General features: G+C 35.6%; 1 protein-coding gene across 5 annotated transcripts in view; it reads left to right on the top strand.

The window, feature by feature from the left end:
- The window catches only part of PPHLN1 (periphilin 1), a 65,930-nt gene that overhangs the window by 17,606 nt on the left and 35,480 nt on the right, over nucleotides 1-12,844 (top strand). For 3 of the 5 annotated variants that reach the window (XM_032688745.1, XM_032688744.1, XM_032688748.1), the window contains 2 exons: nucleotides 6,591-6,841; nucleotides 11,080-11,150. In XM_032688745.1, the coding sequence (XP_032544636.1) occupies nucleotides 6,591-6,841; nucleotides 11,080-11,150 (322 nt within the window). The remainder of the gene's footprint in view (nucleotides 1-6,590; nucleotides 6,842-11,079; nucleotides 11,151-12,844) is intronic. The other 2 variants (XM_032688746.1, XM_032688747.1) reach the window with 1 other exon arrangement.

The following is a 12,844-nucleotide window of genomic DNA, read 5'->3' on the forward strand; positions in this document are numbered from 1 at the left end:
CACAACAGGGTTTTGTCAGCCAGCTGTGAGAATGTCTTTCTGTTCTGAAACACGACGTTTAATAGTTGCATATGTTAAATTAAGTCCTACCTTTCCTAGACTAGTATGTCTAATTATTTTTGGAAATTTTGTTTGAGAGCATGATTATGAAATTCGGAAGTAAAATGGAAAAGGTGAATTGATGTGTTGACTTATGGAATTGTAGAATGGTTTGATTTAGAAGGTACCTTTAAACGTCATCTAGCCCAACCCCCCTGCAATAAGGAGAGACATCTTTAATTAGATCAGGTTGCTCAGAGCCCCGTCCAACCTGGCCTTGAATGTTCAATGAGTTGGTCCTGAGCGCTAAACCGTCATAATGAATTAAATAATTGTCTACCAGTTTGGTCTTCTGAAAGAAAATATGGAGTGGGAATATGGGTCCAAGGAAGGTGGCAAAGTTCAGGATTTTAGCAGCACCAGTTTCCATCAGTATGATTTGTCATGGAGCTACGCTCTGAAGTTAACTGTTATTAAATCACTGAAATAACTGGAGGCATACAAGAGTTGCAAAAGGATTTTTAATAAGGAATTTACCCAAGCAGCATATCTTGCTTCTGCATTAAATATGTTCAAGTAAGTGCTGTTTGTAATATATAGGAAATGGCCTACAAAAAGAGGCAAGTTAGTGTTTATTACAGAGACTGTAAACTGTAATCAAAGTGAAGGGAAAAAGCGAACTGGAAAACAAAAAAGATAAAGCTACATGGCTGAATAATTTATAAGAGGAAATGTCTGTCGTAACTTGAGGCTTTCTGATTTTGAGCAAACTATATACTTGACAGGAAGGAATGAGATCACATAAAGAAAAACGCCATTATGTACAATGAATTTTTTCGTCAGATATGTATAATGTCTTTTGTATTGAGAAATCCAAAAGCAGAGGTAGTTTGCTAACTTTTTTTAAAATTTGCTATGCAGAAGTCCATACCACTCATACAACACTTTGGGGCATAAGCAGGTGAAACCTATTTGACATAATTGCTTCAAATCTCACTTCAGTTTAAGAATAAAAACATAGAGTTCTGTGAAGCATTTTTCTGTTATAGAGAAAAATGGAGTGTTTTTCTGATTTATAGATCTCATTAAGGGATTTGAAGATAGAGGAGAAGTAAATATAATAAGGGTATTGTGTATCAGTATTACTGACAAAAGGTATTACTGCTTACAAACCTGTTCCACAACTTGTTCTTTCCTTTTGCAGCTTTTTATTGATAGTCTTAGAAAGTCAACCCCAAGAGCTGATCACATCAGTATATACTACTACAGTGCTTGTTGCTTTCTTTTACGCATCAATAACCTGATAGCATTCTACAGCACCCCGATGAAAAGCTTAAGAGCTCCTCCAGCAGATATTTCAAGGTTTCTGGGTTCTTTTATTTAAGGATTTTAAGGATAGCTTTTGGGGCAAACATTAATAGCTTGCTGAACATAACCTTCACTTATGTCCCTAAAACCAAGTGCAAAAATATCTCTTTCTTTCTAGTGCTTAGTGTGTATATAAGACAAATGCTTGCCTATGTTGAATCACTTGCAAGTACTGATACTGACTGTGAAGTAAAAAGCAAAGTCAAAAACCCCAAAGAAAACAACTTTTTAAGGGGTACCAATGTCTTTGGTACCTCAGGGAAATATTTTAAAGTTCTTTTCCATGTGCTTGTGGCAGGATGACAGTAAATGTACAAAGACCTACTTAGAAAGGTCTATCCCATTGTCTAGAAGCAGTAATGATGACCAGTTTTTCTGATATAAGGAGAAAAATGTATTTGAAGGTATACTATGTTACGCTTCCTTCTTCTTTCCAATTTTAAGCTTATATTGAGATAGAAGATTTCAATTCTTTCCATTTTGAATTGAGTCTATTTAGGAACTGATTCAGTTGCTACTACATAAAATGAAAGAGGTTTATTCCTTGAGCTGATTATCTGAACTGCTTGACTCTTCTGGCACGATATGCTGCTCAAAGTGCAGTTGTAAATGTTGTAGCTGTTTACAGAAATTGTAAGTTGGTCCATCACTTAAAACTAATGCTACCTCTGGAACTTCAGACCTATGATTTATTTTCTATTGTAGAGAAATTGCAGGGAACTTACTAAGCCCATGTTTTCAAAAAGAGAAACTAAGATCATGTGCATTTGAATGCAATTCTTTTGTCTAATTGGATCTCGATTTGTCTAATGAACGTATTTTGTCTTTATTCTGCAAACAGTTGTATAAGACTGTTTGCTCTTAATTCTTTGGTACTTAAATCTGTTATTTTCTGGACTCTTTGTTTTGACTTGTTTCTCTGTCCTTATCTGTACGCTTGAACATAATTTCTCTGTGTCAGATAATAGAAAGAGAGTTTTAGTTTAAATATGCTTTTATTGTGTGGACTTATCTTCCAACAAGTCTAATAGTACATTATAGATGGCGGTAGAAACAAGGTACTCTTTACTAAGGATAAAGAGGAGTGTAGTGGGATTTCCAGTGCAGTTGAAGTGCGCAGCTTTACTATTTAATTAAAGGACAAAGAGGCATTTCTCTCTAATGTTGATATAATATTCAAGTTGTCTTAGTTTTTATTCTCTGATCTGTCATGACATCCTGAGGTGGTGGGAGATGAGTAGCTTTCATATTGAGTGAGGTGGACAAGTGGCATCAGTGTGAGTTTTGGTGTTTGGATATGATAACTTCAGTAGTATTGCATGCATCGTAAAAATTGTGAAACATTTAAATATTTTTGATTTTTTTGGTACATTTTATATGTGTAATTACCCTTCCCTGCATGAGACTTAGCAGTGTTTCACAATACCTGTTTCCTCTTGCCTTCATGCAAAAAGCTGTTAATAAGATTACATTGACTAGTCCTAATTACCTTAGTTTCATTTAAAGCAAATGCAAATATCACTTACAAGTGCTGCAGTTACTTGCTTAGTAATAAAACGTTGAAAAACAGTTGTCATAAGAAATCTTGTCATCATTTCACATGTTCAACTGAAAGCCATTGGAACCAAGTGCAATTACTTATATCTATGATGGTGTAATTCACTGTATTATTTTAGATTATGATAAATCTGCATAAAAATCTTTGGACAACAACATGAGATTATAATAAGTCTCCAAAGCAGAACCTGAGTAGGTTGTTGGTTTGTTGCACAAGCACGTACTTCGGAAAGAAATAGAATGACTTCTGGGAGAGACGATGGTGGCTGGAATCTTCCACCACCTACATTTACGTTGAAGATGTTAAAAGTGGAAGTGTTCTCAACTCTTCTTTTAGAGATTGGGGGTGTAGTATATTTTATTAAATGTTTTCTATGTCATCTGAATCATATTCTCATGAGCTCTGTTAGCCCTTGTAGTGTCCTGACAAGGCAAGAGGATTTTTTATTTTAGTTGCACTTTTCCTCCCTCCCCGTCCCCCTTGCCTGTGTATTATGAGACAGAAAGAATTCAGTTCAAATCTTGTCTGTTTTACCTCTTTGCACTGAAGTCTGGTGTTGTAGAAGCTATCTATAATTTTCTCAATTTATTTAAAAAATTGTGTGGGTTATTTTTAGGCAAGGTTAGTAATTAAACCCAAGCCTATAAATGGAATATTTATCCCCTTTGACAGTTGCAATAATTATTCTCAGATGGAAGGGATCACAAAAACTTCTCTGACTCTTTTATCTAGGTCATAAACAGCACTCACCTATAAATTATTGGAAGAACCTCAGTTTTTGTTCTACAGCAATGTGCTGTTTTGTTGCCAGTCTCCTCATTTCAGCCTCAAACTTGAGAGTTATGTCCTTTATGGATGGACCACATCGTAGATTAATGTTTTATCTGAAAAGATGAACATCTGTATTGGGACGTAGAAGCCCCAGAGACAAGGTATTGCACACAATTGCCCAGGAGCACGAATTCAATGAGAGTGCACTAAGATTCTTCTTACAACAAAGCTTTTTCCTGTATTGCATATGATGTGCTATCATGTACCTAAGTACACCTCCATTCCTGGGCATTTCACCCCTAGCAAGTGATTTAATTTTACCTTTATGTACTCTTAAAATATAAAACTGACACACCAGGTTTTTTTTTCACGTAGCTTAAGCTGTACCACTCCCTGTTGTAAACTATGTGACTTCCTGTAGCCCTCAGTTTTCCACAACACTGCTGCTGAATGGTTTGCAGGGAGGAATGAGACTAGAAGTACTCTTTGCGGTAGTGATAGCTTAGAGAAAGTGGTGTTTCTGATCCTTTGGCATCTGAAAACCTTCCCTGTGTTGTATTCTCTTGGTCTTCTGCTATGCAGAAAGCCATACCTTCGTCTATTATGTAATTGTGTTTTATCCTTGAGGAAGCTGGAGCTGATGGTTAACTGGAATAGCTCTCAGGCTTGTGCTCTTCCCTCAGCAGCCCTTGGTGAATGGTATATCAGAGTATGGCTGTTTACTTGTAAAATTTTAGGAGCTCATCCAAGAGTGTCAGCTTTAGTGAGAATTTATTGGTCAGGTTTCATCGAGGTTAACAATGATACTACTTTCTGTTGCAACGCTGCTGAGAACAAAATTGTGCTTTCAGGACTAAGTTTGAAATAAGAATGCAAAATAAAAAGATTTTAGGGGTGCTATATAAAAGGGATTAATCCTGTATTTGTTATTAAGGGCAGTAGCTCTATTTTAAAGTTACAACTGGGCACAAAATCTTGCATCTCTATTAAATATTGCCCCTGCTCAATAAACCTTTTGAGTATGTGTTGGAATCTGAAGCATGTGCTTAACTGCTTTGCTTGAATTGGGGCCTTCATTACCAAATTGCAGGTGTATGTTAGCTTCAGTATTTAAGGAAAAAAATAAAAGCAAGACAATACTTACTTTGTTCTATTCAGTGTTGTTTGTTACATTAATGGAAAACATCAGAAATGCTGTGCTGTTGCTATGCTGTCCAAAACAGATTAATGGTTAATGGTTTGAGTGTTCTGTATGAGATATGGTCCAGTTAAGAATTAACGTGGAGTGATGAAATGGAAATTCAAAAATTGAAAGTGAGATTCTATTTTAGGGTGCATAATATTATTGTAGAATGAGGCTTTCAAATGTGTTCCTGTTTAAAAGTATGTTTCAGTGATATTTTTTAAATTCTTATGTGGATATTAGAGCATTTCACTTATGTGTGCAATAGCTGGGGCTCTGTAAACATTTCCGTAATAAACTTCTCTGTATACATAAAGAGAGGTTCAGAAGGAAATGGAAGAACAAGTGGGCTGTACCAAACTCATTCTTGATAAATATTTGATTAACATGTTCTTTAATAAGAACTTAGCTAGAAAAAATAGTTCAGTACTGAGCTAATCTCATTTTCTTCAAGTGTGAACTTCTGCTTCAAGTCTATTGCTACATAAAATGTTCATAGATACGATGTAGATAAAGCATTAGTTCCCTATTTGGATACATCTCATAGCTATAGCTACACTGTGCTAAATAACACCACTAGAGTTTTGGTCATCTTTGTGAGACATTCACTTGTTTAAAATATTGGACTATGATGAGAAATAGGAGAGAAAAACAGTGAAGTATGATGCGTTCAGATTTACTAGAAATGCTATGAAGTCTTTCTTTTCACTTTTAGCAATGCTGTAAAGAAGCTGGGAATTACTTCCTTCTCTCAGCAATACATCTTCCAGCCAAGGCGAATGTGACGAGTTTTGTATTAGTTGGCTTGTGTGTTTGTTAGCTCTGAGATTCTTTAGGACAAGTTCAAAAGGATACTGGGTTTGTTGTTTTGTTTGGGTTTTTTTACCTGTACATGTAAATATATATTAATATAATTTACAGGTAACCAACACATTTATGGTATGGTCTGGAGTAACAATATCTAAATTTAATAGAAAGTTGTCATAGTTACTAGATTATGGTTTAAAATCAGTTGAGTCTGGGACATTTTACAGTAAAGTTCAAAATTAATATTGCGTTCTGTGAAAAACATTTTTAGAAGGTATAAGTCTTCATATTTTCATTCAAGATTTAATCTCGAGTGGATACATAGGCATGAGAATATTCTGCAGATTTCTTTTTGTCTTTGCTCGATATAAGCTGAAATCCCTCAGTGATATTTCCCATAGCAATATGTGTGAAGTCAAATGAGGGATATAGTCCCTTGAAAATAAGAGAAAAACAAAGCTGAAAAATACCAAATAGTGTGAGCAATATTTGCATATGCATTTTTAGCAATTGTAAATGAAGGCTTAATTTCCAGGGGAAGTAGACTGAATCTGAAAAAAAAATTGCGAGAGCTCCCATTTCTTGAATGTCTGTTTCTTATATTTTAACTGTATTGTCAAGAAATAGGAAGGAATTAGCTTCTAGCAATGAAGTAGTTCAATGAAATCTGAAAAAATTACAACCTTTTGTTTTTCCACTTGTTTTTCACTCATTACCTAGTACTCTAAACAATGCTTAAGATTTTAGACAGCTAATCTATTTGTATTTACCAGGCATAAAATGTTACCATTGTATTGTCTAGTGCTGTTCCAGAAACATTGGAAGGATAACCAAGTAACTTTAATTTTTGTGTTGTCTTCCAAGGGACGTCAGAGATGGCTTCAGAAGAAAAAGCTTCTATCCTTCTCATTATGTGAGAGATCGATCCCCTCATAAGAGGGACTCTCCTTTCTTCAGGGAATCACCAGGGAGCCGAAGGGATTCTCCGCACAGCAGATCTGGCTCTAGTGTCAGCAGCAGGAGCTACTCTCCTGAAAGAAGCAAAGCCTATCCTTTCCACCAGCATAGCAGAAGTATGTCATCTTTACATAAAAGAAATATTTCTTCTCAGCAAGGTAATGCTGGATTATTGATGAGCACTGGTTAGTGAGGTGAAACTGCAACTCACTTCTTTACATACTGTCTTTTACAATGAGAAAACTAGACATTTTGTACCATGTATGTGTTGTGTGCTCTGGTTGTTTCATTGTACTTTCTGTTCCCTTATGTATTTCATGTGGGAGATTGCAGATGTTATTTTGGTAGCGGCTCTAGACTGACTGTAGGAGTTTCAGCTGCACAGCTTTTTCTAGTACTTTATGTTCCTTTTAGTATCAACTCCTGTTACTTCTTTATGTGCTTCATTGGATTCCCTTACAAGAACCTTTACTGTCATCTATAGCTGATCAAGACATTTCTTCCTGCAGCCAGGGGAAAAGAGGGGTTAAAAAATTGGAGAAATTAAAGTACATACTTGTTGCATTTTCTCCAGTTGTTCTTAGAACTGTATTATTAGGCTTTTGAAACTGATTGTTTTTTAGCAATTTCATCTTGTTGTCAGATTCTCTCAAATCTCTCTTTCCTCAAAGAAATCTGAAACATATCTCAGTTGAGTCTATACTCTGTGTTCTGCCTTTTAAAAACTTGACTGTTAATGTTTTCCAGAAGTCTAATGAATCATCTGTTCTGAAAATATTTGAGGTTTTCCTATTTAAATGATTTGGAAAAAAAAAGAAAAGATAAAATTGCTTTTTTTAGTATACTACGGTCGTAGCCACTGCTGTTTGTACTGCTTATGTAAATTAATCTGATTTGATTTCCCTTTCTGCAAATGCTTTCTAGTGAACTATACAAACCTACTGTTCATTTTGGCAGCTTTTATAATATAATTAGATTTTTTTTATTCACTGATAGATGTGTTGTGTTTCCAGAGTGACACACTGAACCATTATATAGTATTTCTTGCCAAAAAAGATTTTCATAGTTTAGTTAGCATTGTTTAAATATTGAGGAATTATTTTACTCCTTGTAGAATACAGATGATCTTTCTATTTGGTCATTGCAATTCTCTTAACATTTTGTAGCAATACTCAGTGAACATGAATTTCTCTAAGTGTAGGAGAGGAAAAGGAAAATATATTTTTCTACATTATAGAAGTGTTGTAGGTGTGCAACTCATACTTACTAGGAAAACAATGTTATGAGAGAACCATATAAAATTTTGGGGTGTTTCAGGGTATTTCTAAAATTTTGAGCTGACTTCGGTCATTTAAGTACAGATATATAGAATATTGTCAGAATTACTCAGACAGTAGTGGAAGTAGTGAAGTAGAAGCAGACATGTTCACAAACCAGAAAAGATGCTGGTCAAGAGAGGAGCTTACATCTAGGTCTGTGGTTTTTGCTATTTTTTTCAAATTGCATGGTTGAACATCTCTCCCAGTCACCTTTAAATCAGTTCTAAGGTTCTAAGGGTCCAGATGGCTTGTATGGAGGACTATTTCTTTATAACTGCTCGTTCCTGGAAAACAGTACTACTAAATTGTTCCTCTAGATGACTGAACTAAAATGGCTTATTCACAAAATATAAATGGCTTAAATAATATTTTTAGAATAATTTTTGAATATGATTTGCCTTAGGTAAGCTCATGTATTACACATTTAAAAGGAACATGAAGTGGGGCATATATATATCAACACTACATTTTAGTTGGTACTTAAATGGATTTACAACATGCAAAGTATATACTATTTCATGTGGGACTTTCAATATGGCATCTTCTTAGAATATCATAATACTGTTTAAAATCATGCTGTCTGAATTGGTTAGGCCTCATGACTTCCACTGAAGAAGGAATGTCCCATGCTCTACAGCTCTTCATACATCAGGATAAAAACAAGACTTAAATGAAGAAAACTGGGGGGATGTGAATAAGCTTGGTAAAAGGAGGGAAAGGGCTAAGGGAAAGGACAGGCATTCATCTGTGATGGGAGAGCATGGAGAGAAGCAGGGTGGTATTCCTTCAGTGGACCAGGAAGTAAGGAGTCTGTAGGGTGGTGTGTGGAGGAGATGCAAGAAGGCAAATATGGTGCATGGAAAGTGTCATGTTTAGTCTTACAGGTAGGGCTTTTGGGTTCAAAATAACCACACATATTCAGAAAAAATGGCCTAATAATGTCTCCAAATTAAATGGTGGTTTTTCTCGCTGCTTAACTTTGAATAATTTACTGCCACTTGTATCAGCTCATTTTCATCTGTTTAGGTGCAAACATATAATCCATTCAACTGAGATAATCTTTAAAGAATCCGGTCTGATAAAGGAGGCGTGTGGGAGGCAGAGTTAGAGTAGTCTGTACATTTAAAAGGAGGTGGCCCAACCATGGAGCTGAAAAGCAGGTATCACAGGAGCAAAACTTCAGGGTGGCAAGGGAGATGTTCTGTGCTTTGAGGAGTATGACAGATTAAAGACATGACTATTTCTATTTTGTTGGTTTTGGTTTTGACATATACTTTATATTTATAGGAGCTTTTTATTTTTCGTAGTTTTTCTATTTATGATTTATTTTTAAAAAGCTTTTTTCTGTTAAAGATCGATTTCTTTTGTTTTATGTCTACTAGAAATTCTTAAATAAGGTTGATTGCTGTGTTTTTAAAGTATGCTCTCCATTTAGCATCCTCTTCAAACTGAGGTTTAAAGTGCAATTTAGAACATTTGCTTTTGTCAAAGTAACTTTCCCACCTATTTTCATTAGCATATTGGAAAGACCCATCAGTAGCTGTGAAGATTTTTGCATGGATTAATAGGCCTTCAACATTACAGCAGTAACTTGCTTGCCTCCAACAGTGATCTTTGCTTTGTATTAAGTCTACTATACATATGGTATGAAAATGTGGCAAAAGACTTGAAGACCAGCTTTTCAAATACCTCTTAAACATTTCCTATTGTTAAAGATATGCATTTTGTATAGACTTTTCCTTACATTTTTGTGTAGGTTTTTTAAAATACATATGCACTATTACTTTATGGCATTGAGTAAAAAAAAAGGAAAATAGGAGTGAGATATCATGTCTGCTCTTTATTGCTTTGACTCATTAAATTAAATCCATATTTAAAACCATAATGAACAATCATGTTTATAGCTCTACTAAAATAATTTTGTAAGTATTTGATAGGCATTTTAAGTCATCTCTTCATTAATTGTCTTGATAAAAATTTAATGGAAGCCAAGGTAAGTTTGTATTTTATTTGTGAACAGTCAACTGTTTCCCAGTGAGAGTGAATAGTCTAGTTAATTTAGGCCTACTGACAACATGTTTGCTTTTTGTATTTACCTTTTGCAGATCCCTTAGATGTAATCTGTGGACCACAACTTGAAAACTAGTAGTTTACACTGCAACCATTTCTGCTGCTGTGGGCTGCCTGAAACTGGTCTGTGGCAAGACCATGCATAGACTGTGATTAGCACAGTGAATTTGATTTGACAGTTTTGCCAATTGTAACTCTTACAAGAAAAACACTGATCATACAAAGAACATCTAGCCTGTGGCTGATACAATACAGGAGTGTTTCCCATGGCAGGGCTTTTCAACATACTGTGGCCTGCTAAACCGGTTCCTACACTGCCTGGTTTCCTGGAATGATTGACTGTGCTTAATATTTCACCCCTTTATATTATTACATTAATATTAAAAAGTGAAACTACATCATCTTGCTGAATCATATTGATATGCCCTTTCAGTTAATGATGGAGAAAAGGATAGTGGGTTTTCCTAAATGCGTGAAATGACACAGCTGTATCTCTTCTCTCCTTGTGAAGAGAAGAAAATCTTATCAATATTTATCAGATGATGAAGCATGTAGATTTCACAGAATCATTGAATCACTAAGGTTGGAAAAGACCTACAAGATCATTGAGCCCAACCTTTGACCAAACACCACCTTGTCAACCAAACCATAGCACTAAGTGCTATGTCCAGTTGTTTCTTGAACTCTTCCAGAGATATTGAGTCCACCACCTGGGCATTCTGTTGAAATGCTTGACCTCCCTTTCAGTGAAAATATTCTTCCTTATCTCCAACCTGAATCTCCCCCCGTGCAGCTTGAGGCCATTTCCTCTTGTCCTGTTGCTTATTTGCCTGGGAGAAGAGGCCAGTTCCTATCTTGCTACAGCCTCCTGTCATCAGGTAGTTTTAGAGAGTGATAAGGTTCATGTCTGACTTGAGCAAATTTCACTGCAATTTTTGTAAGCCAGTAAGCATATTTGAAATGTATATCTTTAATTTCACAGTCATTAATTTTTTCCTTCATTGTAGGTAAAGAGAGGACACTGAGAACATCGAGAGATGCGTCACCTTCAGGGTCCACAGCAGTACCCTCATCAAAGGTGAATTCTTGAGTATTTCTCGCCATGTTTTTAGATTGCTCATTGTTGGATTTTTTCCTCAGTTAGAAGGAGATGCTGTGTGCAATTGTTATGAAAGGGAGCATCTTGAATTGCTCTGCAATCCACCAGAGGATAGACTTCCCTTATCTGGTAGGAAGGTGCTGATAATGCTGTCTATCTAATGATGACACTGACAGACCTTTTTATTTGGTATTCACTGTCTCATTTTAGGAAAAAGGGAGTTTTGTATGAATTTAAAATTGCCATTTTTCAAAGTTCAGGTTGTGCCAGAAAAGGAATGGCAAGGAATAAAAAAATGATCAGGTGGTTTTTAGGAGCAACAAATCAGTTGGACAAGCCTGTATTTGCACTGAACTTCATCCTTTAGTGATTCCTAGGCTGTGACTGGATTTGGAAATAGTGTGTAAAGTGTCTGACTGACTGAGAAGATAATGTAAGTAGCAGAGAAACAGGTACTTGAGGATGTGGCAAGAATGGTGGCATTTAATTGGGAAAGGAGCTGCATTGCAAGATAGTTTGGTAAATGTCACCTTATGTTTTTACTAATGCCGTTTTATTTCCCATCGAATCTTGTGGACTGAGCACCAACTACATAATCATGCTAATTAGTTAAATGGACAGACTAATAAACAATCAACATTCAATATTGTTCTGGCTTTCCTGTGGCAGCAAAATCATTTTCACATCACAGACTGCTTCCCTGCAAATTATATTTGAGGTTAAAATTAACACTTCCACAGGAGTATTTTCTGTAAATTGTTGAGGAATACTTTAATGAGAAGTAAAGAAACAATGCATGATATTGTTTGAAATTAATAACGTCCTATTAAGAAGTAGCACTTGCCCTAAGTAACAGGGTGTACTAACTCAGTTCTTGAGGTCTTTTTGATAAAAGCAGTGGAGTGCTTAAACAAAAAAAAAAATACTTTTTGTTGAGAGAAGGGGACACTGAAGAAAATAATTAAGTGGGGAAAAAAACAGGCTTTGGTTGTGCTATGTTATTCTAAGTACTTATCCCTTATGCAGCTCTTTTAGAACTGCTGTGCTAGCTAAATGCCAATGTCCTTAAGGGCGGAGGCAAGTGATATATTTTCAGTGATGTAAATAAGGAAAGTAAGATAAAAGCTATTATGCATAAGTTACACTGATTTAGATCATAAAATAAACTTCATAATTAGTTCACCTACTTTGCTTACAGACTCAGCATACTGCAGCTTAATATCAAATCCTTGCTTAATACAAAACTTTGAGAACAAGGAGGAATTGCAAAATCTCTTGTCTTGTTCTAATATGTAGTGTGAGCTTGAAACATAAAGTATTCTGTAAATGTTCTGCTTTCGTCTTCAGTCAGATCTGACCTATGCTGCATTGGTTTTTTTGCTAGCAGTTTGCAAGTATATGCTTATCTGGTATGGGTTACACAAAATGAAACTTTGGGTATGCATCAACTGCAGAAATGGAAATATTTCCATGCTTGTTTATTGCTTTTCTCTTGAAGTCTCCAAATCTGCTTGTAATGTACTGTCCTATGTCAGTGGAGTCTGCTTGGGATCAGCCTTTTGGCCGGATTACACTGACCAGTTAAGTTACGTAAGTGCTTCACTGACACAGTAGTGACAGAAAAAGTGTTGGCAAAACCACAAACATCTCTAGAGCCAGAGTCTTACAATCTA

Source organism: Chiroxiphia lanceolata, chromosome 5, assembly GCF_009829145.1.
Source record: "Chiroxiphia lanceolata isolate bChiLan1 chromosome 5, bChiLan1.pri, whole genome shotgun sequence".
Classification (NCBI taxonomy): domain Eukaryota; kingdom Metazoa; phylum Chordata; class Aves; order Passeriformes; family Pipridae; genus Chiroxiphia; species Chiroxiphia lanceolata.